Source organism: Hypanus sabinus, chromosome 6 (genome assembly GCF_030144855.1).
Source record: "Hypanus sabinus isolate sHypSab1 chromosome 6, sHypSab1.hap1, whole genome shotgun sequence".
NCBI lineage: Eukaryota > Metazoa > Chordata > Chondrichthyes > Myliobatiformes > Dasyatidae > Hypanus > Hypanus sabinus.
In genome coordinates this window covers 53,688,448-53,714,634 of record NC_082711.1, presented here as the reverse complement: position 1 = coordinate 53,714,634, position 26,187 = coordinate 53,688,448, and the positions used below count along the sequence as shown (strand labels likewise).

Sequence of the window (26,187 nt, the reverse complement as noted above, 5' to 3'; positions counted from 1 at the left end):
GGGGTGTCTTTGGAGGAGAGTCCAGATGGCCTCAGCCATTACTAGCCCCAAAAGACCACTGTGTGCACTTCATCACCCCAGTGTGGATAGCAGCAGGGGCTGGTAATCTGTCAGCCAGACATATAGAACAGCTGGGCTGCAAGATGATTGATGATTTCCTGAAAGGGGGGAGAAATTGCTGCTCCATGGAACCATTTCTATAGCTCAGGGACAGTGCTACAGCAGTGTTTCACTGGAGGGTAGGTTTCTGGACTACCATGAAACTCAAAATAAAAAAAAACAGATGCTGAAAATCTAGACTGAAAAACAGACAATGATGGAAATACTTTGGAAAAGAGGGACAATAAGTCGGTAAGTTGCAGGGATTGGGATGTCTGTAAAACCATGAAACCCCTTCGCAGAAGTTTCTCTGTGCACAGAAAGAAGGACAGTTGCTCTAGTTTCCCTGGCAATAAGCTGACCTGGAATTCCACCAGTACAGCAGTCAGTCATACTCCGGTAAAGCTGTGGCATCAGTTTTAAAATGCCGCAGTGGGGCTGCGTCTGCAATGTTGAAGCAAGTTGCTTACAACTTCAATGCCATGAAATGTTGGCTCCAAACCCTTCATTAAACTGGTGCAAGACTGTTCTGTGCTTCTGCTAACTCCACATGGTTTTATGATAGGTTTTAAGCACTTTGCTAAGTATATCAATCAATTTTCGTTGCAAGATTGCCCCCATCAAAGTTCTTCTTTACATCCTTCATTGGAGAATACCTGTGACCTTGCAACTGTTTTACCTGGATTACCCTTATGTTCCTTTATCTAGCTTGCCCTTGCTGCAAGTCGCTTGCAACTAACCTCTCCCCATCCTATGCTGTGCAGGAAGTGCGTCTGCATCTTCTGTCTCGCATTCTTGTGCTACCTGGAAGGGGATTGGCTGGAGAATATTATAGAGGTGCAAAGAGGAGAAAGGAAAAAGTTGTTGGATCTGACTGATGAATTGTTATTTTCTTTGTAGTTTAACAATTATTTTATTTGACTGCTTGATTTTTATAAAGTTACTATATATATATAAATTCTGGAAGCTTCTCTTGGTGTTGCATTATTTGAATAGGGGATATTTCAATGGTTGACTCTTATCTGTGCATTTGAATGGAATTTTTCTTATCTATATAGTATAGCCATCTTAGTTCTTTTTGGTTATAAGTCTTTTTGTTTAGCAGATGTCTATCGCTGTCCATTTCAATTCTCCTTTGTTCTATCAACGTTCAGTAAAATGATCATGAAGCATCAGACTTTATACCTCTTTCATGACTTCTGAAAGAACCTTGAATAAAAACATCAGAATCCAACAGTCAGGCTCGAAGAGAGTGAAGAACTTAAGGAAGTGGTTTAGGAATGAGGCCGTCGAGATATCGGATTGCTTCAGTCCTGCCACTGGCCTTGGCATACACTCCTGAAGCATGTTGATATTGTATCATTTACTACATTTGTAATGTGGGTCTCACACATTTCCTGTACAACTGTGATATCATGTACAAGCTCCTATACCGAATGCCCTGACTCAAGGATCAGCAAGTCAAATACCTTTTCATGCTTTCAGTGAACTATGTACCTGTACCCTGAGGTCATTCTATTCCACAACACTTCTCAGACCATTCACTGGATAAGTACTGCCCTATTTTGACTTCCCAATATCATCTCATGAGGTGTTTTCAGATGTTGAGCTGTAATAGCTGGTAATGTGTGGTTTGCAGCACTGCCAAGTATATTAGGTTTTATTCGAACTCTTAAACATTAATTACAAATTTCAGTTGGTAGGAGTACACACCGGGTGATTGAAGATTTCCAATGATCATTGCCATTCATATGCGGCCACTAAGCTTCTCAAGACATGACATCCAGCCTTCAGGACATGATCCTCTTGGAATTCTTGTTTTTTACATATAGCTACTGCCTTCTGATATCTTTTCTGGAATGCTTCCAAAATTACAGTGAAAGACAGGAGTGGTGCCTTGCATCCACAATATTCTCTGCACAATATCTGAAAATCTTTAAACCTGCTTTTTTAATGTCCCTTCCTTCTTCAGTTGTCCTGGTCCAACTGTCAACTTCTTTAATCACAACCACACTCCTGGTGAGAGATGCACTCTAGCTTAAAGCTGGCTAGATTTCACTGGGGCTAGGCACTTGTGATGTTAGCCCATCGGCCAGCTATCCTCATCAACCCCCAGTGAAGAGACTGAACTATAGCAACATACTGATTGTTATAATTATTGAAAACAACATGCTGCCTGCGAGACATCAATTACTCTCTGTCATTTCATTCTGTAGACTATTGACTTTAACATCCATGTATCTACCATTAATTCTTGAAGCTTGTTGCCGCCCTTTGAGTTTACAAGTTGAGTGGCTCTGGAATGTAAACTGATCGATGAGTTACTGCCCTGCAAAGCTCTGTTTCCTTTGATGTTCTGAGCTTTTTGCAGACCTACTATTCAACCTTTCACAAACTCTCATTATATCAGACTCTTTCATTACAACATTGTCTGAGCATTATATTTTCCCAAAAGGTGCATCAAACTCATATGTAAAGGAGGGTGCAGGGGTTAATGTCTCTTCTGTATTTTAGCTGGACAGTATTAAAGGCATAGAGTGTGACCTTATGGCTCAAAGGTGATTAGAAAATACATCTTCTGTGACAAGGCTATTTACAAAAGTAGAATGCATGTTATTGTGAGATCCTTAATCATTTCTTTCCCTTTCCCCCCACCACCAACCACACCCAACCCCATCACCACACCCTCTGCCTGCTTCACAGGTGTACAAGTCAGTGGAAAGGAAATCGATGCCATATTTTGGTCAACACAGCAGGAACTCTCAGTCCTGATCTAGCAGCAAATAATGGTAAAGAAATGATACCAATCTTAACTAACTGCGCTGTACAGCCTCACACTATTACTAATGTTGTTTTCCTTTTCCTATCCAGACTCACTGTGGGCAGGACTGGGCACTGGCTTGGGTTTGTTTGTGCTCACTCTACTAATTGTTTCAATCATAATCGCTAAAAGAAAAGCAAGCAAGTATGTAATAGTAAATACATTTTATTGTATTGAATTTTTTTTTACATTCTTGAGCATGTTGGTCATCTTAGATGTGAACTAATGAAATATACGAGCTTAAAATATTTTAATAAGAACCATGCATTTGTGAACCAAACACTTCTATTTCATTCCACCAAGTATCATTTAGTCTGGTGATTCTGTAAAAATCATGAATAAAGCATTCCAGAAGATGAATTTCAGTGAAAAGTCTCACATTCACATGACAGAGCTATGCTGTCACGATAACACCAAAGAAAAACTTGGCATCCTTCCTAGGCAGTTAGCAAAAAGTGGTCGTATGGATTTTGATGTGGGCAGGTGTGAAATCATGCAGTTCAGTAAAAGGAATCTGAATGAAGAAATACTGCAGGTGAGCAAACAGATGTCTAGGTATTCTTTTGCATGAATTACAAACAGTTACAGTAAGTGTTAAGAAGGCCAAGTTATTGTAAGGGGATTGGAGTTCAGAAATGAGCAAGTATTATTACGTTGTATGGGATACTGGTGAGGTTGAAAGGGTATACTAGGATTGTCTGCAGTCCATACAATACTCCCTTGGCTAATTCCTGAGACTAGAGGGTTATCTTGAGTAGCAAAATAAAATAGATCTATATTGTTTGAAGTTTAGTAAGATGAGAACTCTCCCCCACAGAGAGCATTGGAGCATAAATCTTTGCAGGTATTTAAACAGAGATGGATTTTTTTTTAAATCAGGAGATTGAGGGCTATGTGGGGAAACTAGCACAGGAGGATGAGACTGTTCATATTGAATGGAGGGCAGGCATAAGGGGTGGGTAGCCTGCTCCTACCCTTAGACTCACATTCTTAAAACAGAACATTTGAAGACCTTATGATGATGAGACAAACTCATTCATAAAGCCAGTGATGTTGTGGGTGTGGAACTGGACTCTCTGATGGTGGTGTCTGAAAAGAGGTTGCTGTCCAAGTTGCATGCCATCTTGAACAATGTCTCCATCCACTCCATAATGTACTGGTTAGGCACAGGAGTACATTCAGCCAGAGACTCATTCCACCGAGATGCAACACTGAACGTCATAGGAAGTCATTCCTACCTGTGGCCATCAAACTTTACAACTCCTCCCTCAGAGTGCCAGACACCCTGAGCCAATAGGCTAGTCCTGGACTTATTTCCATTTGGCATTACTTACTTATTATTATTTAATTATTTATGCTTTTATATTGCTATATTTCTACACTATGCTTGGTTGGTGCGACTGTAACAAACCCCAATTTCCTTCGAGATCAATAAAGTATGTCTATCTGTCTGTCTGTCATAGAAGCAGAATTAGGAGATTTGGCCGACCGAGTCTGCTCCACCATTCAATCATGGCTGATCCTTTTTTCCCCTCCTCAGTTCCACTCCCCGGCCTTCTCTCCATAACCTTTGATGCTACGTCCTATCAAGAACCTATCAAGCTCCATTGTAAATACGCACAATGATCCGGCCTCCAAGGATGCCTCTGGTAATAAATTCCACAAATTCACCAAGAAATTTCTTCACTTCTTCATTCTAAATGGACGCTCCTCTATCCTAAGGCTGTGCCCTCTTGTCCTAGACTCCCCCACTTTGGGAAATATCCTTTCCACATCTACTCTGTCTAGCTTTCAAAGCATTCAAAGCTATTAGTCCAGTCAAGCAGCTAACTAGTACGGAAAAGTTATTTGTTGTTGTTCAGTCGAGTCTGACCGTAGGATTTTCATGGCAAGATATGGAAGTAGATTGCCAAGCCTTTCTTCCACACAGACACTGCTGCTACCTGGGCTGGGACCCAGCTAGGGGTGAACTCAGGACCATCTGCTTTGAAGTACAGTGCTGATGCCACTACACCACCAGCCAGCCCATGCTATTATAGACTTCAATATTGACTGAGACATTCAGTGTGATTTCTATTTTCTAGAACAGGCAAATGTTGCTGTGAAGAGTGACTTGGATATGGATGGTAGTGGGTGGAAAAAAGGAAAAGCAGTAATAAAAAAAGAGGTTATTATAAATAATGAGAAATAAGTACACAAATCAAAGCTTATCAAAAACATGATTCTAAGATAAATGGAGCAGAAGATTAAACATTTAACCAGTTCCTAAAAACACAGAATATCTGTACAAATAATCAAAAAAATTAAGGACCAGTTTTAATTATAAACCACTAATTATAAACATCAATGTTCTGTATAGCGAATAGAATGAATAGGAAGTAACTACACCAGTCATGAAGCATAACTGACAGGAATATACGTTCCCCCGAGCCTGTTCAGCCATTCAACAAGATCATAGCTGATCTGATTTTAGCCTTAGCTCTCCTTTCCTGCCTGATCCACAAAGCTTCGAGTTCACCACAGTCCAATAATCTATTGAATTCCCTAATTTTATTGGCTCAGTGTCCATAACTCCCTGGACTTAAGAATTCTAAAGATCCCTGACACTTGAAAAAAGAATCCAGTTCATTTCTGTCTCAAATGGTCCTTTTTTGATTCTCAGTCTAAAGCTCCTAGTTGCCTTCCATCAGAATATTCTGTGTATCAGTGAGATCACCTCTCATTATGTTCAATCTTCCTCATGAGACATCTCCATCCCCCAGCACATCACTATCCCAGAAATCATTTACTGAACCTCATTGACCTGCTTTTGAACATGGTGGTAAAACTGTTGAACGTGCTAAAGAGATGAAATGAGGTCTGTCCAGGCGAATGTGGTACACCTGTGGGAATGACCTGCAAAATCAGGATAAATGAGTTAAATCAGCAATGTTATCAATATGACTATATCAGCAAGAAAATTGTTACTTTCACCCATGATGGTACTTCAAAGCTCTGTATAGATGCAGCAAGATTCACTTATTTTTGTAATTATACCCCTTCGATAATGAATTTAATAGAGTTTGTAGAGTACATGACCCACAGGAAACATCAACTATTCTATTGCCACCTTGATTACTACAGGATATTGTACAAGGACATTTCATCTCTCTGAACACATCCTTTTGCTCATTTACTTAACCTGCACAATCCCACTGTAGAAATTTTTATGCCTTTCTTACGACTTCCACCTGTCTTTTGTTCAGATGACACTCAAACCTGTCATCTGGATCTTTTATCCCAACTCTGATTTCTGACTGTTAACCCTTTCCCCATGAGTAAATTACACCAATCCCATAACCCATTAAATTGTGGCTTAGGTCCTAAATGAATACTTTACTTCAGTATTCACAAGTGAAAAGGACCTTGATCAGGGTGAGGTCGAAATAAAACAGGCCTGTGTGTTGGACAATGTGGAGATGAAGGAAGAAGAATTGTTGGATCTTCTTAAAAACATCAAGATTGTTAAGTCCCCAGGGCCAGATGCGATATACCCCAAGTTGCTGTGGGAAGTGAGAGAAGAGATCACTGGAGCAGTAGCTATGATCTTTGAATCCTCTTTGGCTGCAGGAGAGGTGCCGGAGGATTGAAGAATGGCAAATGTACTTTCCCTGTTTAAAAAAGGGAATAGCAAGAATCCTGGGAACTATAGACCAGGGGAGTCTTACATTGGTGGTCTGCAGACTATTGGAAAGGATTGATAGGGTGGTTAAGAAGGCCTGTGGGATGCTAGGCTTCATTAACAGGGGGAGTGATTTCAAGAGAAGAGAGGTCATGTTGCAACTCTACAAATCTCTGGTGAGACCGCACTTAGAGTGTTGTATTCAGTTCTTGTCACCTCATTATAGGAAGGATGTGGAAGCTATGGAGAGGGTGCAGAGGAGATATACCAGGATGTTGCCTGGATTGGAAAACAAGTCTTATGAGGTAAGATTAGCAGAGCTGAGTCTTCTGTCTTTGGAGCATAAAAGGATGAGAGGGGACTTGATAGAGGTCTACAAGATTATGAGTGGCATAGATAGGGTGGATAGCCAGTACTTGTTTCCCAGGGCACGAATAGCAAACACCAGACGGCATATGTACAAAGTTAAGAGAGGGAAGTTTAGGGGAGACATCAGGGGTAAGTTTTTTACACAGAGGGTTGTGAGTGAGTGCCTGGAATGACTTGCCAGGGATGGTGGTGGAGGCTAAAACATTAGGGATATTTAAGAACCTCTTGGACAGGCACATGGATGAAAGAAAAATAGAGGGTTATGGGGTAGTGTGGGTTTAGTATTTTTTTTAAGGAATATATGGGTCGGCACAACATTGAGGGCTGAAAGGCCTGTACTGCAGTGCATTATTCCAGTGTCTAGTGTCTAGTGGCATGTAAGTGATATGATAATTGGCAAGAACCCTTATATTTTAGAACACATGTTTATGTGACAACTGATCCAAAAACTTATTGGAAATCCAAATGCATGATATTTACTGGCTCCACTGATTACATCCCCAAAATCTTTATTGCATTAAACACAATTTCTCTTTTATTTTAAAGAAGCTGTGTTGTATTTGCTGCCATCTTTCTACTGAGACTTTTCAAAAGCCAGGGAGGTCTGAAGTCTCACTATAACCAATGTATTAACTATCTTCACATAAGCATGCATCCTACACGTTCAGAGCTTTTATCAGCATTCAATTCTATTGAAGTAGCTAGTACTATTTTTATGATATTAATTGTTTTTAGTTCTTCACGCTTTGTTACTCCTTGGCTGCCTATTATTTTCAATACTGTTTTAGCGTCTTTCATTTAAAATCAGGTGCAAAATGTTGCATAACTTCTTTGCTGTTTCCTTATACTGTACTCCATTTTAAATTTGTATTAATTAATTATTTTTCATTATTAATTTACATCAGGGAAAAAGTAATATCTACAGGTATGACTAACAAAAATCTGCAAATGGGACAGAAGTGGAAAACAAAAATATATTAGGGATAATTTCTTAGGAGTACCAAGAAGCAGCAATGCTTGTGAGCAAGAAATTTTTAAAAAGATTAAGATCTCTTTATATTTGATGTGTTACCACATCAGCTTCTACAAATACATAAATTAAAAACAAAGTTATCAATTGTAAGGCTGGAAGCCCAAGAGGAAAAGATCAGAAATTATTGGAAGATAAGTGGAAATTACTTCTGTGATTGTAAAAGGATTACTATGGTTGAGGTCAATTGCAAACTGAGTGAAATTACTCAATTGTTTAAAATTAATGTAAATAAATAGGAAGTAAAGAATTATTTAAGTGAATAGACGCACAGTCTGGACATTAGTGTGATAAAGTACATCCAAGGGTCAAGGGGGTTGGTAAAGTAGATGTGTGATGAAGGAGTGGAAAATGAATATAAAAAGCAAGATAATCTGGATAACTATAAGGAATTTAGTTTAACATCTGTGACAGATTGGATTCTTTAATTAAAGACAAAATTGTTAGTTATCTGAATGGAAAGAAAATAATTAGAAGCAGTCAACAATGATTTTGGAATTGAAGATCATGCTTGGCAAACTTAAATTAGATATTTCTTTACAGTACGATGGATGGGAGAATGCATCGGATGTGATACATACTGGATGTTCAAAATGCCTTTGTCAACATATTGCACTGGGTGTTATAGAGAAGATTAATGAGTATCAGGAAAATGACAACAAGCTTCCACAAAAGCTGGTTACAATCAAAGAAGTGCCAAGCAGGAATTTAGGGCAGCTTCTCAGAATGTTTGAGAGAAAATACATGAGCAACTAGCTATCTTCAGCCAACAGAGAGACCCCTATACACATGCAACCACTCTGGTGCTGAAGCAGAGACGCAAAATACAGGACCTCCACTTCCTTCTGCAGGAGCAGAGACGTGCTTGCCTTATCACATGGTGAGCTCAGACTTTGCTAAAGGCTGCTTCTGAGCAGAGGAATAAGCACGTATCATCTGGAAATATGGAAAGCAGGGAACAAGACAGGCCAGGGGTCAGGCAACTGATGTGACTCTTAATCTTGATACTGAAACACTGATTGTGCATTCTCTCTCGGTGTCCATAGACTATTGCACCATTGTCTTCCCAGGTTGTTAACAAGTCATCAAGATCAGTCCCTAATGCCTTTCCGCGTAAGATTGCAAAATTATCTTCCACATCTCAGGCATCTTTAGGGGTATTCACCGAACCACTCAGGGTCAATAGATAAATTGGTTCATCATCATTGCACATGTATATGGAGGTCAGTAAAAACAGGGAATGAATTCTTGTGGGTTATCAGCACCATCTGTGCATACTGCATACAATGAAAGGGAACAGTCTTCCAGTTGCCAAATGAAAACTACGAAGGAATTGAATTGAATTGACTTTATTACTTACAACCTTCAAATACACGAGGAGTAAAAATCTTTATGTTACATCTCCGTCTAAATGTGCAATGTGCAATTATCGTTATTTATAATAAATATTATGTGCAACAGGATAGTCAGTATGACATAGAAAAACAGTTGCATTAGCATGAATGAATCCATCTGATGGCCTGGTGGAAGAAGCTGTCCCGGAGCCTGCTGGTCCTGGCTATTATGCTGCGATACTGTTTCCCTGATGGTAACAGCTGGAATAGTTTGTGGTTGGGGTGACTTGGGTCTCCAAAGATCCTTCTGGCCCTTTTTACACACCTGTCTTTGTAAATGTCCTGAATAGTGGGAGGTTCACATCTACAGATGTGCTGGGCTGTCTGCACCACTCTCTGCAGAGTCCTGCGATTGAGGGAAGTACAGTTCCCATACCAGGCAGTGATGCAGCCAGTCAGGATGCTCTCAATTGTGGCCCTGTGGAAAGTTCTTAGTATTTGAGAGCCCATACAAAACTTCTTCAACCGTCTGAGGTGGAAGAGGTGTTGTTGTGTAAAGTTGCAACATAACATCCCACCTCTTATATTCTACGACCCAGACTATGAAGGCAAGCATGCCAAATTCTTCACCATTCTTTACTATATGTTCAGCAGTTTCAGAGAACTGTAGTCTCGGACCTCCATATTTTTCCATTCATCAACTCCGCTCGGTGCTCTCCCATTCGAATATACAAGGATCGAGGTTGTCCTAAAATAATGCACAACCCTAGACGGGCCACATTTCAGCTCACCATTTTACGGGAAAGAAGTATTACAGTGGAGAGAATCACATGGAGTATCTCTCAAGAATGTTGTCGGAGGTGGAAAATGTTAGCTATAAGGGGAATTGGTTTGACTGGGCTTGTTTTCTTTGGAACAGAGCTGAGAGAGACTTAAAAGAAGTATATAAAATTAAGAAGGACCCAGACAGAGTAAACAACATGAACTACTTACAAAATAATACAGGACAATAGGAACAAAACTTGGCCACAGGTTTCCCACAATCTTCAATTCAATGAACTTTTAAAATTTTATCTCCTCCTTTTCAAATACCCTAATTAATCTAACCCAGGATTCCAAATATTTACCATCCACACAGGAGAAGAAGCTACCACACACTTTAATTTTAAATGATCACCACCTTATCTTACAACTATGACCCCTCATTTGAGACTATCACCAGAAACACCTCACCATCCACCTTGTCTTGCCGCCTTTGTATCTTATATGTTTCAATATGATCAACCTTTGTTCCAAATTCCGTAGAATATAGATGTAATTTCTTTAACTGCTTGTAATAGGACAATCAACTTGTCCCAACAGTTAGCCTAGTGAATCTCTTTTCGACTGCCTCCAGGGATCATGTGCTCTACTTTGACCAGTACAGAGTTTATGGTCAACTGAGTATTATAAATTTCCTTTGATCAATACAGGTTTCCCCCGCTATCCGAAGGTAGGGCATTCCTATGAAACCATTAGTAAGCCAAAATGTCATAAAGAAAAGAAGCAATTACCATTAATTTATACAGGAAAAAATTTTGAGCGTTTCCAGACCCAAAAAATAACCTACCAAATCATACCAAATAAAATATAAAACCTAAAATAACACAAACATATAGTAAAAGCAGGAATGACATGATAAATATACAGCCTATATAAAGTAGAAATATGGTATGTACAGTGTAGTTTCACTTATCAGAATCGGGAAGACAGTGAGCCAAAATCGATTTGGAGAAAAAAAATCGGCACGTACATGCATGCGCCCATACACGCCTACGCACGTACACATATGTGCACACAACTGCCCACACAAGGCTTTATGGTCATGGCATTCTTTCTCGGGGTAAACACACGTATAAAGCAGGCATCTTTTTTTCATAAAAGCAAAAATCCTCTTTGATTAGCAAAAACAGATATTAATGTAGGTCTTTCGTAACAGCGAGCTGTCGTAAAGCGAACGTTCGAAAGACGGGAGCCAACTGTATATCTTACAGTAACATACAGCAATATTTAAAATTATTTATTTAATTCCAGTACAAAGTATTAATATGAATGTTTAATAGTCCATGACCTCTGTCCTTCTGCCAACATGTATTCTCATCATCAATGTTCTTCCATCCAATCATGAATCAAGCTCCACTGTCACCATCTTATTCCCATCCCCATTCAAACAGATTCAATACTCCGGTTCCACCATGGACTCTCACTTTGAATTCTTATTTTGCTCTACCCCATCAAATCAAGGTCTATCTATCCTTACTTTCCCACATTCCCTGGCCCTCTGCTGACAAACCATTGCCCACTCCTTCAAATCATCTCAGCTAGATTCCTTGCACAAATACGGCCCGCCCACATGATGACTTAAGCAGCACTCAGATACCATCTGTGGGAAAAGTAACAGCATTGGCATTTCAGGTTGAAGAATTGAACCACAGAAGAATTTCTAGGCTAAACATCCCATCATGAGCCCACTTAGCCAAGATGTAAACAAATCTGCTGTTAGGCCTATCTCACTTTCCTTCAACAAACACCTACTCAGCAGCCAAAAATCTGTTTAATATTCTGCCATTGATATTTGATGATCTCAGTCTATAAATGGCCCTTTAATCAACAATACCACTTCTGAAGTATAATTACCTTATTATGTATTCAATGAATTTGTAACTTCTGAAGCTTTAGGTAATCACCAGAGCATTGTCACTGCTTTGTGAAATGCATCTGGTGAGAGGGAGGGAGGGGAAGAGCTCTTCTCATTTATGATCCATTAAATGGCATGATGGATTCTCTAAGAAAGACAGAAACCAGCTCTTGAAAATATAAATAGGAGTATTGATGGGATAAATAGTACTCAGCATATAGCAGCGCATGGCTGATTTACAAGTCGCGCAACATGTTGCGAATCTTTCTGTAATTAATTTTCATGACAAAACAACCCAAACTTAAATACAAATTGCACAAGTAGAATACCAATTGGATCTCAGATCCATACCAGATCCATTCAGGTCATGATCCAGTCCATTATAGCACATCATAACTTAGGTTTTATGAGTTCTCTGACAGGCATTCAGAGAATAAAAGGGGACATCTCATTAATAATAAAGAATAAAAGTTGCTGAACTAGAAATCCTGCCAAAGCCACAGTAGCTATCATTATTTGTGGAACTGTGCAGGATCATTTGATTCGGTTGATCAGATGAAGTCATATAAAATGTAAATAGACTGGTATTTCTGATTAACTACTGTATTCCTTACTGAGGCTTCTTGCAGTTTGTAGGGTTGTTTTGGACTGTTTGAACTGTTCACATTGGGGAAATTTTTTGTTGGCATTTTTGACTTGAGAGTGACTCAAACATTTCAAAGGAAACACAGCTGTGTTTCTTCTAATATTCCTATCAACTGTTCGCTTTCCAAACAAACAAAGCATCCATACCCAAGGGGGGACTCACCATGTGCAAGATGAAATTAAACCCAAGCTGATGGGTCATTTCCAACAATAGGCATTCTAATCTTCAACGTGTAAAACTGGATACATTTCTTCACAAAATTTTCCATGTCTTTTCATTATTCATTATAAAATTTACATTCTTTTATCTCAGAATACATTTTTTATTTATTTTCTTTTGAAAGTTAATTATTTAATTCATGAATTTTCTTCTGTAATTATTCTCCAGAATAGAACTGTTCAGCACTTTTACAGATCTTAGATTAAACAGTTTATTTATACCATGAGAACAATGTTCACTTTACATTTTACTCTCAATATGCACATGATAGGATTTCCCTTCAAATTATAATTTTTTTCTAATTCTCATATCAGTTGCATGTTGACATCACTGATGATGCTGCCATTCTTGTAGTTACGTAGTAATGAAATGTGAATATTTTTGTGCTTTAGCCCAGCACAATCTGATGGATTTGGGTGCCTACAGAGTTCTTACAAAAAAAATGAAGAGATCTTTATTTTATTGAGTTGGTCGACATTTGGTCAAAACCCTACATCAAGGGTGAGGGTGAAGAGACGAGATAGCCAATATAAACAAGAGAGAGGGAATAGTGAGACAGGAACCAGTGGACCTAGGACCGATGAAGGACAATTGACAGACCAAGCCAGGTAGGGAAGAGGGAGGGGTAGAGTTGGAAATCAGAACCAGGTGGAAGCAGATGGAGCGAGGTTGCATGGAGAAAGTGGAGATAGCTAGAAGGGTGATAAACATTAACACATAGACTATCAGTGCTCAAATTAGAAGGGCATTGATAAAGTGAACTATTATGGGAAAGGCAAATGGAACTAGAGCCAAATGTGGAAAGGGAGAGATTGCGATTAAAGTATGTGGATAGTAGGTCAATGAAACTGAGAAAGAGGGGAGAGCAAAAGATGGATGATGGGAGATAAAGAGAACTATGGAGTAGCAGGTAAAAATGGGAAGACTCAAAGATGATGGGAAAGAACGAGATGGCTGGGGCTGGAGGAAACACACTGGAGATGAGGGTTTACTTCAATGGGAAATTTCAAAATTCATACCATTGATTTCCTCTGGCATATTATTTATTGCTCCAGGTTCCAACTCTGCAGTCTTTTGTCTCTCAAGTATGCTCAATTAGTTTATCTCTCATTCCATCATTATCAATTTAGAACATTGCCTGGCAGTAGGTGAGCTGATAATCATCTCATTACAGCACTGAAAAGCATACACATTTACACACACAGGGATCCAGATGTACATCTTTAAGGTTTTTCAGGATTCCTACAAGTTCAAAAGCATTTTAGATTCTAAGTGCTTAATTAGCAAACATATTAGTTGATTGATAGTCTACAAAATCAATATTACTTCTGTAATGATGATTCCTAAATGATTTAATGATACAGCGATGGAACAAGTCAAATTATCTGGTTGAAAATACATTTCTTAAGTGTGAAGCTTATGCATCTAGAAAAGAAGTGGATGTTTTCTTTTCCTTGGAATGCATTTACCTATTTGTGACAATTTCTTAAGGCAGACAATAATGATATAGGCTAATAAACTCAATGTATTTCTCATTTCATATACAATAAACAATTTATTTTTTGGAAAACCCAGCAATTTTTTTACTGAAAAAGTATTTTAAAATAGAGATGTACAAATGAAACTCCATTGATTAGCAATATATTTTCTGGATTATACATTGTATATAATATATTCACTTAAAGCATACCAAGATTTAGGACAGGGGTTCCCAACCTGGGGTCCATGGACCTTTTTGTTAATGGTAAGCGTCCATGGCATGAAAATGGTTGAGAACCCCTGATTTAGGGTATAATAATATTGAACAATATAATTCCTAACTGATTGATTTTTTTTTATTAAAGGGTACCAGCATCAACAACCAAATGTATTTCAATATCCAATATTCTATACGGTGATCACAGTGCAAATGTGTCAGCAGAGGTGGGTATCATTTCATGAGAGCTCTTTCATCCATTTTATTCAGCTAATAAAATTGTAGCTTTTTTCTGTAAGACTTTACAACTCCTCCCTTGGAGTGTCAGACACCCTGAGCCAATAGGCTGGTCCTGGACTTACTTCCACTTGGCATTATTTACTTACTATTATTTAATTATTTATGGTTTTACATTGCTATATTTCTACACTATTCTTGGTTGGTGCAACTGTAACAAAACCCAATTTCCCTCAGGATCAAATTCACAGATAACATGACTTTAATTGGCCTTATTCATAGCAGTAATGACACAGCCTACAGAGGAGGTACAATGGTGCCAAGATAATAACCTCTCTCTCAATGTCCAAGAAACAAAAGGGCTGACTGTGGATTACAGGAGAAATGCAGACAGGTTCGACCCGATCAACATCAATGGGTTTGCAGTTGAGAGAGTGAGTATTTCCAAGTTCCTTGGTGTACACATCACCAATGATCTCACCTGGACTGTACACACTGGCTTTGTGGCATAAAAAGCCACAACAGCCTCCTTCCATCTCAGGTGACTGAAGAAGTTTTGCATGGGCCCCTGAATCCTCAAGACAATCTACAGGGGCACCATTTAGAGCACACTGACTGGCTATATCACCACCTGGTACGGAAACTGCATCAACCTTGATTGCTGGGCACCGCAGAGAGCGGTATGGACAGCCCAGTGCATCTGTGGATGTGAACTTCCCTCCATTGAGGACATTTGTATCAGCAGGTGCAGAAAGAAGGTCTGGAAGATCATCGGGGACACCAGTCACCCCAACCATAAACTGTTTCAGCTGCTTCTGCCTGGCAAACGATACCGCAGCATTAAAGCCAGGACCAACAGGCTACGGGACAGCTTCTTTCTACAAGCCATTATTAGACTTTTAAATTCACATGTCTGCACATTGCAATGGAGTCATAATGCAAAGATTTTTACTCCCTCCCATTGAGGGATGGACGCAAGACTTAAATAAATTGTACTTCTACTTCTTTAGATGGTAGCTTCCTTTTATAAGAAGGCTATTCAGAAAAAGATGTAGGCAACAATTCCTTGTTTACAATCCAATGGATTTTCAGAAATGGCTGTTTTATATAGTACCTTTAATGTAGTAAATAGTCCCACAGGAACTCAATCAAATTACCCCAGAGGCATATACAGTCACAGAGTCATAGAGCACTACAGCACCTAATCAGGTTATTTGGCCCACTTGGTCCAAAACAAGCTGTTATTCTGCCTAGTCCCATCAACACACACCAAAGAATACTAGGACAAACTACCTAAAACTTCTTTTTACAAGGCACTTCCAGGAGGAAAGAGTTTAATGAAGAAATTCCAAATATGACTGGGCGGAGGTGAGAGGGCAGCACAAAGAGTGGCCTCCACAGAACTAGTTCTGTGATATCTTTACTGCCCTCACACTGCTTTGTATACAAAGCCAGTCAGGGAGTTTCTCAAAAACCACCTGAGCTGCAAGCTTTCTTCGGGGTTTTGAATGAGAAAACTTTATGGAAAGATATTGCTGTTTCAAGGGCAAATGAAGTGTGGATAGAGATGGATGTCTTTCTATCGTGTGTGCTACAAGTTCAAATCAGAATTAACCCACACAGGAAAAGATGTAAACAGGAAGTGATGTTTGTATAAAATAAACTGCGTACAAAGTGAACAGCTCCTCCTTGAGATAGAACATTCCCTGCCTGACATCCATGATGTGGAATTTACCTACTGAAACTAAAAGTCAAGTGATCAGTCTCAGAGACTAGTCTTGAAGCAGTTTACTGCAAAGTCTTAGACAATAATAGACAATAGACAGTAGATGCAGGAGTAGGCCATTCGGCCCTTTTAGCCAGCACTGCCATTCACTGTGATCATGGGTGATCATACACAATCAGTACCCCATTCCTACCCTCTCCCCATATCCCTTGACCCCGCTATCTATAAGAGCTCTATCTAACTCTCTCTTGAATGCATCCAGAGACTTGGCCTCCACTGCCTTCTGGGGCAGAGCAATTCACATATCCACCACTCTCTGGGTGAAAAGGTTTTTCTGCATCTCTGTTCTAAATAGCCTACCCCTTATTCTTAAACTGTGGCCTCTAGTTCTGGACTCACCCATCAGTAGGAACATGCTTCCTGCCTCCAGTGTGTCCAATCCCTTAATAATCTTATATGATTCAATCAGATCCCCTCTCATCCTTCTAAATTACAGTGTATACAAGCCCAGTTGCTCCAATCTTTCAACATATGACAGTCCCACCATTCCGGGAATTAACCTTGTGAACCTACGCTGCACTCCCTCAATAGCAAGAATGTCCTTCCTCAAATTTGGAGACCAAAACTGCACACAAAACTCCAGGTGGGGTCTCACCAGGGCCCTGTACAGCTGCAGAAGGACCTCTTTACTCCTATACTCAATTCCTCTTGTTATAAAAGCCTGCATGCCATTAGCTTTCTTCACTGCCTGCTGTACCTGCATGCTTGCTTTCATTGACTGATGTACAAGAACACCTAGAACTCGTTGTACTTCCCCTTTTCCTAACTTGACTCCATTTAGATAGTAATCTGCCTTCCTGTTCTTGCCACCAAAGTGGATAACCTCATATTTATCCACATTAAACTGCATCTGCCATACATTTGCCCACTCACCCAACCTGTCCAACTCACCCTGCATTCTCATAACATCCTCCTGACATTTCACATTCTCTTTAATCATTCTCACTTCAAAAATGTTTTCCTTGATTCCATGCTTGCTCGAGGTAATGTCTGATGAACAGACCCGTGACACAGTGCTCAAACAGAACGATGATTGGGTGAGGTACCTCTTAAGTTAGCTATGCTTTCTTAATATGTCGTCCAATTCACTGTGGACCATCCTCCCCCAAAAGTCAAGAAAACTACAGAGTTCACTCAGGTTACTTTGGATTGGAAGAGGTTCCTGCTTTGTGACATACTACACTTCCTTTGCATACACCTGTCTTTGTACAAGAAGAAGGATTCTAACCTTTGTCCAATTCAGTTGCTCTGCTCTGAGAGGCTGTTTACAAACGTGCCAACCACTGCAAAGGGTGTCTTTGGCTAGTCCTATAATTTTCTCTTTCGTATAACTGTTGGTAAGATGGCACACATGTAGAGGCAGCAACCTCTTGGGGGCAACTAAAGGTGCTTTTATCCTTTGTCAAATGTGTTTTTTTTATTGTAAGTCTATACGTAATGGAGTTCAGTAACTACAAGTACTACAGGTTTACCACACCAGTGAGCTGCTTGTTGTTTGGAGTAGCCAGCTGGCAGTTCGGAGAAAGAGAGGCCAGCCATAGGCCCATGGAAGGAGAGTCAGGTTGCCGGGGCACGTGAGGAACCAAAATGGGTTCAGAGGGGCTGACCTGGGTGCAGGGGGTACTGCAGCCTACTGCTTGAAGGCACTGGAGTTGATACACAAAAGTGGTTGCAGAGAAGTTGTGAATGACTGTCTTGAATATTTCTTCTGCGATCACAAGACCCTTTTGGATGCTGATTGCCACAGGCCTGTTTCCCTTGCTTGTGCAGAGACAGGAGGCAAGGCAGCATTGTCGCCTCTGTCGTAGCAAGAACTAAGCCTCAAGCTGCAGTCTGGGTGAGGAGAAGATGCCTGAGGCGGTGTAGTGTGGCATCCATGCTCGGTTGGGAGTAGCCTCTCCTATTCATGCTGTGTTGGATCGGTGGAATTATAGGCTGGACTGCTGGCAGACATCAATTTGCATGACTTCTTGCTCAGGATCTTGGACTAAAAATGTGTTTTCTTGCCTGTCTATGTTCTTTCTTTCTCTTTCATTATTTTGAATGTGTGTGTATGTTTTTGCACCTTGGCCCCAGAGGTACGTTGTATCATTTGGATGCATCCATTTATGGTTTGAATGATAATTAATTAAACTTGATTTGATCTGATAGATACTACTCTCACAGGATCTGAAATGACTTTGGTGCCTACTGTCCAAACATTAGTCTTAAATGACCTGTCAGTGTCCTGATGAGCACCATCAAGGCAAATTTCACCCACTATGACCCAACCAAAGTCCAGTTGTTGGGCAGAAGGTGCACTGTGCTGACCGTTGCACTCTTCACGTCCCTTATGTACACAGGTGGCGTTTCTCTCAAGCAACAGGAAAACCTCAGCAGCAGAGCTAAATGGGGAGAAATCTTGTCAGCTCTGTCCTTATGGTGTGAACAACCGTGTGCAGCCTCAGAAGCTGGGATTTCATCCCTGTTGTTGCAATTAGTAAGAGTTGGCAGAGGCAAGCAGACCTGCCCTCGTATTGAGACCCGACAAATCCACCAGTTCTGCTTCTGATAGCTTCTGATATTCCAGAACATGTCTTTAGAATATATGGAGAAGTAGCTACTTCTGATGGATACTCAATTGGCTCCCCACTCTGCTCAGCTGTTGGTGTGCTGGAACCAGTTGCCCAAGGTGCTGCTCATGAATTTACAGCTGTACCTGGGTCTAATTCTTCTGAAGTGTCAATAGAGCCTTGGCTCAGTTTCCTGGAGATCACCATGTGTCCATCTGTGTTCTGTAATATATTGCGACTGCTTCTCCATTTCTCCTTTCTACTCTCCCCAGATTCTCCACCACTCTCCAGATGACTGTCTTGTCCATATTTGGACTGACTCTGCCTCAGTCTTCTCTGGCCAGACTCAGTATGTCAATTGAGCTAGTGTCCGATGGTGATTTGTCACTACAGCCTAGTGCAGTAAATGAGAACTGTACAGTTGGTTCTGCAGCAGCTCCTGTTAAAGGTGAGCCATCGATGCTCTTGGTGCACTGTTCAGCCCTTTTCTGCTCTTATTAAGTGGTGAACACCCCATGTTTTTCCAGGTTGGTGCCCTTGGGCACCTCTCACTTTTTCCTTAAATGAGGATTCATCTTTCTCTGGGTTTGAATCTGAAGCTGAGGATGCAAGTTCAGGACGTGGATTGGGTGGAAATTTGATGTGAAGCCTGACAGGAAGCTGGATCCCATCTTGGTGTGCTGCTTCGATTTTTATTTGAGGGCTCTCACAAGTGGTAATTTCCTCAGTCACCTTCTTAGAGAGAAGACCACCACTGTCTAAATCAGCTGTTTCTTCATATACATACTCAATGTAACCTCTCCTCAAATCTTCTCCATGTCTACATGAGATTGCTCTATCCATGCTTCAGCTTCATGCTTAGCATAGATTGCCCTCATTCTTGCCACATCAGCTCTGGCACATGTTTGAGCTGCAGCCATGCGAATCATGGTTTTGCTTGAGAGTCACGAAGACATGATCAGTGTGCTGTATTCTGAGCTGGATGCCAGGGCTTGGTAATTGACACGTTCAGATGCACCTCCAGTATGTGGGCGATGCCTTTGAAGACTGTTTATCTTTTCACTCTGCTACCCTCAGCTCCCATTGCATAGAAAGCTAGGAAGGGAGTTAAACACCTTCTCAAATATCATCCAAGCCGGAAGCTTTCTTCAAGGTTTTTAAATGAAAGAGTGAATGGAGATAGATGTCTTTCTACCGTGTGTGCTTCAAGTTGAAATCCAAATTAACTCCTGCTGGAAACAGTGTGAAAAAAAGAGCTTATGATCAGGAAGTGATGTTTGTACAAAACGTACTGCATGCAAAACAAGCAGCACCTCCAGAGGCAGAACCAATCAAAATTATGCATCAAGTGGTTGGAAGCTCTGCAATCCCAAACTCCATTATTTTTAATTACGTCACGTGATGATATAGAATTTCTGGCTCTCCTGGCTTTTCTGCAATTGTATGTGCTAAATTCCACTTCATAGATTTCATCTATTTAATTTCCCCAACATTGATTAGCATCTCCCTAGAGCGAGGGGTTTAGATTGGGTGGAGTTTGTTAGGTGTGTTCAGGGAGTTTCCTGACACAATATATAGATAAACCTATAAGAGGAGAAGCTGTAGTTGATTTGGTATTGGGAAATTAACTTGGTCAGGTGTCAGGTCTCTCAGTGGGAGAGCACTTTGGAGATAGTGATCACAATTCTATCTCCTTTACACAAGCATTGGAGAGGGATAGGAACAGACCAGTTAGGAAAGCATTTAATTGGAGTAAGGGGAAATATGAAGCTATCAGGCAGGAACTAGGAAGCATAAATTGGGAAAAGATGTTCACAGGGAAATGTATGACAGAAATGTGGCAAATGTTCAGGAGATATTTGTGTGGCATTCTGCATAGGAATGTTCCAATGAGACAGGGAAAGGATGGTAGGGTACAGGAACTGTGGTGTACAAAGACTGTTGAAAATCTAGTCAAGAAGAAAAGAAAAGCTCACGAAAGGATCAAAAAATAGGTAATGATAAAGATCTAGAAAATTATAAGGCTAGCAGGAAGGAGATTAAGAATAAAAGTAGGAGACCCAGAAGGACCCATGAGAAAGCTTTGGCAAGCAGGATTAAGGAAAATCCCAATGAATTCTGCAATATGTGATGATCAAGATGATAAGATGTGAGAGAATAGGACCAATCAAATGTGACAGTGGAAAAGTGTGCATGGAACCAGAGGAGGTAGCGGAGGTACTTAATGAATACTTTGTTTTAGTATTCACTATGGAAAAGGACCTTGGCAATTATAGAGATGACTTACTGTAGGACTGAGAAGCTTGAGTATATAGACATTAAGAAAGAGGATATGCTGGAGCTTTTGGAAAGCATCAAGTTGGATAGGTCACTGGGACTAAATGAGAAGTACCCCAGGCTACTGAAGGAGGTGAGGGAGGAGATTGCTGAGCCTCTGAGGATGATCTTTGCATCATCAATGAGGACGGTAGGGGTTCCAGAGGATTGGAAGGTTGCATATATTGTTCCCTTATTCACGAAAGGGAGTAGAGATAGCTCAGGAAATTATAGGCCAGTGTGTCTTACCTCAGTGGTTGATAAGTTGAAGGAGAAGATCCTGAGAGACAGGATTTATGAACATTTGAAGAGGAATAATATGATTAGGAATAGTCAGCATCATTTTGTCAAAGGCAGGTTGTGCCTTACAAGCCTGATTAAATTTTTTGAGGATGTGCCTAAACACATTGATGAAGGAAGAGCAGTAGATGTAGTGTATATGGATCTCAGCAAGGCATTTGATAAGGTACCCCATTGCAAGGCTTATTAAGAATGTAAGGAGGCATGGGATCCAAGGGGACATTGCTTTGTGGATCCAGAACTGGCTTACCCACAGTAGGCAAAGACTGGTTGTAGATGGGTCATATTCTGCATGGAGGTCGATGACCAGTGGTGTGCCTCAGGGATCTGTTCTGGGAACACTTCTCTTCATGATTTTTATAAATGACCTGGTTGAGCAAGTGGAGGGATGTGTTAGTAAGTTTGCTGATGACACAAAGGTTGGGGGTTTGTGGATAGTGTGGAGGGCAGTGGGACATTGATAGGATGCAACACTGGGCTGAGAAGTGGCAGATGGAGTTCAACACAGTTAAGTGTGAGGTGTTCATTTGGTAGGTCAAATATGATGGCAGAATATAGTATTAATGGTAAGACTCTTGGCAGTGTGGTGGATCAGAGGGATCTTGGGCTCTGAGTCCAGAGGACACTCAAAGCTGCTGTGCAGGTTGTCACTGTGGTTAAGAAGGCAGATGGTGTATTGGCCTTCATTAACCGTGGGATTGACTTTAAGAGTCAAGAGGTAATATCACAGCTTTGTTGGACCCTGGTCAGACCCCATTTGGAGTACTGTGCTCAGTTCTGGTCATCTCACTACAGGAAGGATGTGGAAACTACAGAAAGGGTGCAGAGGAGATCTACAAAGATGTTTCCTGGATTGGCGGGCATGCCTTATGAGAATAGGTTGAGTGAACTTGGCCTTTTCTCCTTGGAGTGACAGAGAATGAGAGGTGACCTGATAGAGGTGTATAAGATGATGAGAGGCATTGATTGTGTGGATAGTCAGAGGCTTTTTCCCAGGGATAAAATGACTAACACGAGAGGGCACAGTTTTAAGGTGCTTGGAGGTAAGTGCAGAGGAGATGTCAGGGGTAAGTTTTTTATGCAGAGTGCTGAGTTTATTGTATGGGCTGCTGATGACAATGGTGGAGATGGATACAATAGGGTCCTTTAAGAGATTCCTGGATAGTATAGAGCTTAGAAAAATAGAAGCTACAGGTAACCCTCAGTAATTTCTAAAGTAAGTGTCATTCCTGCCTGTGGCCATCAAACTTTACAACTCCTCCCTTGGAGTGTCAGACACCCTGAGCCAATAGGCTGGTCCTGGACTTATTTCCATTTGACATAATTTGCTTACTGTTATTTAATTATTTATAGTTTTATATTGCTATATTTCTACACTATTCTTGGTTGGTGCGACTATAACGAAACCCAGTTTCCCTTGGGATCAATAAAGTGTGTCTGTCTGTCTATGTTTGGCACAGCATAGCGGGCCAAAGGGCCTGTATTGTGCTTTAGGTTTTTCTGTGTTCTTACCTTAAAGGAGTTACCTGTTTTGTTAATACCTGAGTTAATTGACAGTGTGAGTAGTGTTTGCAGATAGACATTTAAACCAAAGATGATTTTACATTTTGATCCTGCTTCACAATATCAGTCTTAGTACTTCAGCAGTGCAATTCACCTTCTAATTATCTCAATTGAACTCAATATAGAAAGTAAGCAATGATTTTCAGTGGGAAGTTCTGCTGAATGAATTGCACTTCATAGTGAATGGTTGCTGAGGTGAATACTGGAGCACTTTTCGATATCACTACAGAAATTGAGCAGCATAGTGGATTTACTCTTACAGTTACTATCCCGTAGCTCAAGTGACCCTAAACCAGAGTGCTGTCACAGTGGAGTGCCCTCGTTCTCCCAGTGACCAAGTGAGTTTTCTACAGGTGTTTGAGTTTCCTTCCACATACCGAAGATATGTGGACTAGTAGGTTCATTGGTGTCTCTAAATTGTCCATAGTTTGTAGCAGAGTGGTGGAATCTGAGGGGAATTGATGGGAATGTGATGGACATGAAAAATTAAACCAGTTTCATTGGGTACTTGTTGTTCAGTGGGCTGAAGAGTCTGCCTCTGGGCTCTAAGACTATGATTTGCTGTAGGTTTGGTTTTAATCTTTGAATCAGAGCTCTCAGGATTGAAACTTTTGTTTCCTTCTGATTTGCGTTTCTGGAATTCCACAAGTCCTCTCTACTGTGACCCTACTTGAGAGAAAAATAGATCAGTTTGGCTTCACACACAAAATCAGTTTGGCTTCAGCACTTCAGGCCTAATGAAGAGACTTGGCCTGAAACATTGACTGTACTCTTTTACATAGATGTTGCCTGGCCTGCTGAGTTCCTCCAGCATTTTGTGTGTGTTGCTTGGATTTCCAGCATCTGCAGATTTTCTCTTGTGATTAGTTTAGCTTTCTACTTCATATTATCATCTTTGCCCGAGAGTCTTCAACAACAAGATAGCTGTTTGTTACAGCTTCATCCATGTCCATTCAGCAGGTGACATTCTGGAGATTTCCATATTCACAAAGGTCACGTGGAATTACTGTATGTGATTTAATTAATCACAGCTATGGGAGCTGAAAGAAGAGGTAACCAGTCGTCTAATCCACTTCTCAAACCATGGCTTACTGTCTTGTACAGTACACCATATTGAGTGTTTATCTGCATACTTTGTAAATGCAAAGATAGTTTCTACCACTATTACTGGAACTCCAGAATCCTGTCACGTACAGTTAGGAATTAAGTATGCTTGCCTTCCCACCAGCCTATTTATGGCTGCACACCATTGTTGGGATCTCATGGTAGTGGAATCAGTCAGCAACTTGAAGATCTGTCCAGCAGATGTCCATGCTTTCAGAAGGGAGAAAATCAAAACAAATGGTCCCCGAAGTTAAAACATATGATGTGAATATCACTGACTGTATTGAGACAATAAAAGACTATCTATTCATCCTTCCATTTAAGTTAAACCTACAGGATACAGACAACCTGAATTAAAACTGGTAGAATACCTGTAGCAACATACACAAAATGCTGGAGGAACTCAGCAGGTCAGGTAGCATCTATGAAAATGAATAAACAATCAAGTTTCAGGATAAGACTGTTCATCAGGACCAGGAATCCCAACCCCCCTACCAAAAAAAAAGTCATGATTATAGCTTGTTAATTCAAAGACAAATGTTTCTTTTTGTGTGTCTGGCATCCAGGGAGTTGCTCAGTTTTCATCAATAAAAATGTAATTAGTCAATATTCAATGGCATTTGTTTTCCTGACAGTTCCCAGTATGAACTTGTCCAGAGTGATAGCGTGATTGTGCCAAGGTACTGTGCTTTATTTTTTTTTATATAAATGTTACTGTTCTTTATTTTCAGTTTACAATGGAGGACACCTTGCCAAGTTCAGCTATCAGTGTTTACCCCTGGCAAACTCCATGCAAGGTATGATTACAGCCAGAAAAAATATAGCTCTACCCAGTCATGATAAATAAACTTTATGCTTAGAAGGATCAATAATAATGTTTAATATTATCGTTAGGTAGCATGCTCTGAAAAACAGATAACATGAAATTCTCTGTAGCTGACTAGAAATAGTTCAAGTGAACAGTAGCTCGTGGAGGAAAAGATTACATATCTTAGGAATAACAATTTTTTTTGTTCATTTTGAACAGGTGATCTCCAGGGTATCAAACAAACTCACTTCCTTTTCCAATCCTTTGTATGATGGTAAATTGGAGAACTGGAAGCCACCAGAAGAAACTCCTGGAAATTTGAATTACAGAAATACTTAAAAAAGATAAATTTACTTCGAGCATTATTAGTTAAAGCAGAGATGTTTCCTGAATAATTCTTACTACAATGACCTAAAGTGATTTACTTGCTGATAACGAAGAACCGTCTATTTTATTGAATGTCAACATTGCTTAAAGATCTGTAAACTTTTACAAACTTTTCTATTTGAAATCATTAAATAGAGAAATAATGTTTTGTGCCCATATGTACAGCAGACACTCTTGACTAATTATAGTGAATTTAAAGACCTCCCTTGATGATCATAAATTGAATTGATATCATGTTTAATGTGAGCAAGAAGGGCCGTGTGCTGTGGTATATACAGAATACCACATTAAGATGGAATTAGAGTAACATAAAACTGTCAAAAGGCTCACTTCTGAAAAATTATTTGGATAAGTGTATTCAAGCAGAAGCTGATTGGATAACATTCCTGCAAAATCAGCATAGTTCTATAATAGATAGCAATGTGTCAGATCACATTGTCATTTAAGCTGTCCCATTGATGCATCAACAGCTCCTTGGCATTAACTTTATGTTTTTGTATATCTTTAACATTCCCATCTCAGCTTACTTACCTTTCCATCATAGCACCTGCATTCACCATTAGCAATATTCTTACGTTCTCA

At 40.2% G+C, this 26,187-nt stretch overlaps 1 protein-coding gene across 3 annotated transcripts in view; it reads left to right on the top strand.

Annotated features, from left to right (window-relative positions):
• malrd1 (MAM and LDL receptor class A domain containing 1) overlaps positions 1–25,878 on the top strand; it is a 430,000-nt gene extending 404,122 nt beyond the window's left edge. For all 3 annotated transcript variants that reach the window (XM_059972137.1, XM_059972136.1, XM_059972138.1), the window contains 5 exons: positions 2,803–2,888; positions 2,971–3,064; positions 14,701–14,779; positions 25,142–25,207; positions 25,438–25,878. In XM_059972137.1, coding sequence (XP_059828120.1) covers positions 2,803–2,888; positions 2,971–3,064; positions 14,701–14,779; positions 25,142–25,207; positions 25,438–25,557 — 445 coding nt within the window. In that variant the 3' untranslated portion in view covers positions 25,558–25,878. The remainder of the gene's footprint in view (positions 1–2,802; positions 2,889–2,970; positions 3,065–14,700; positions 14,780–25,141; positions 25,208–25,437) is intronic.
• The last annotated feature ends 309 nt before the right edge of the window (positions 25,879–26,187 follow it).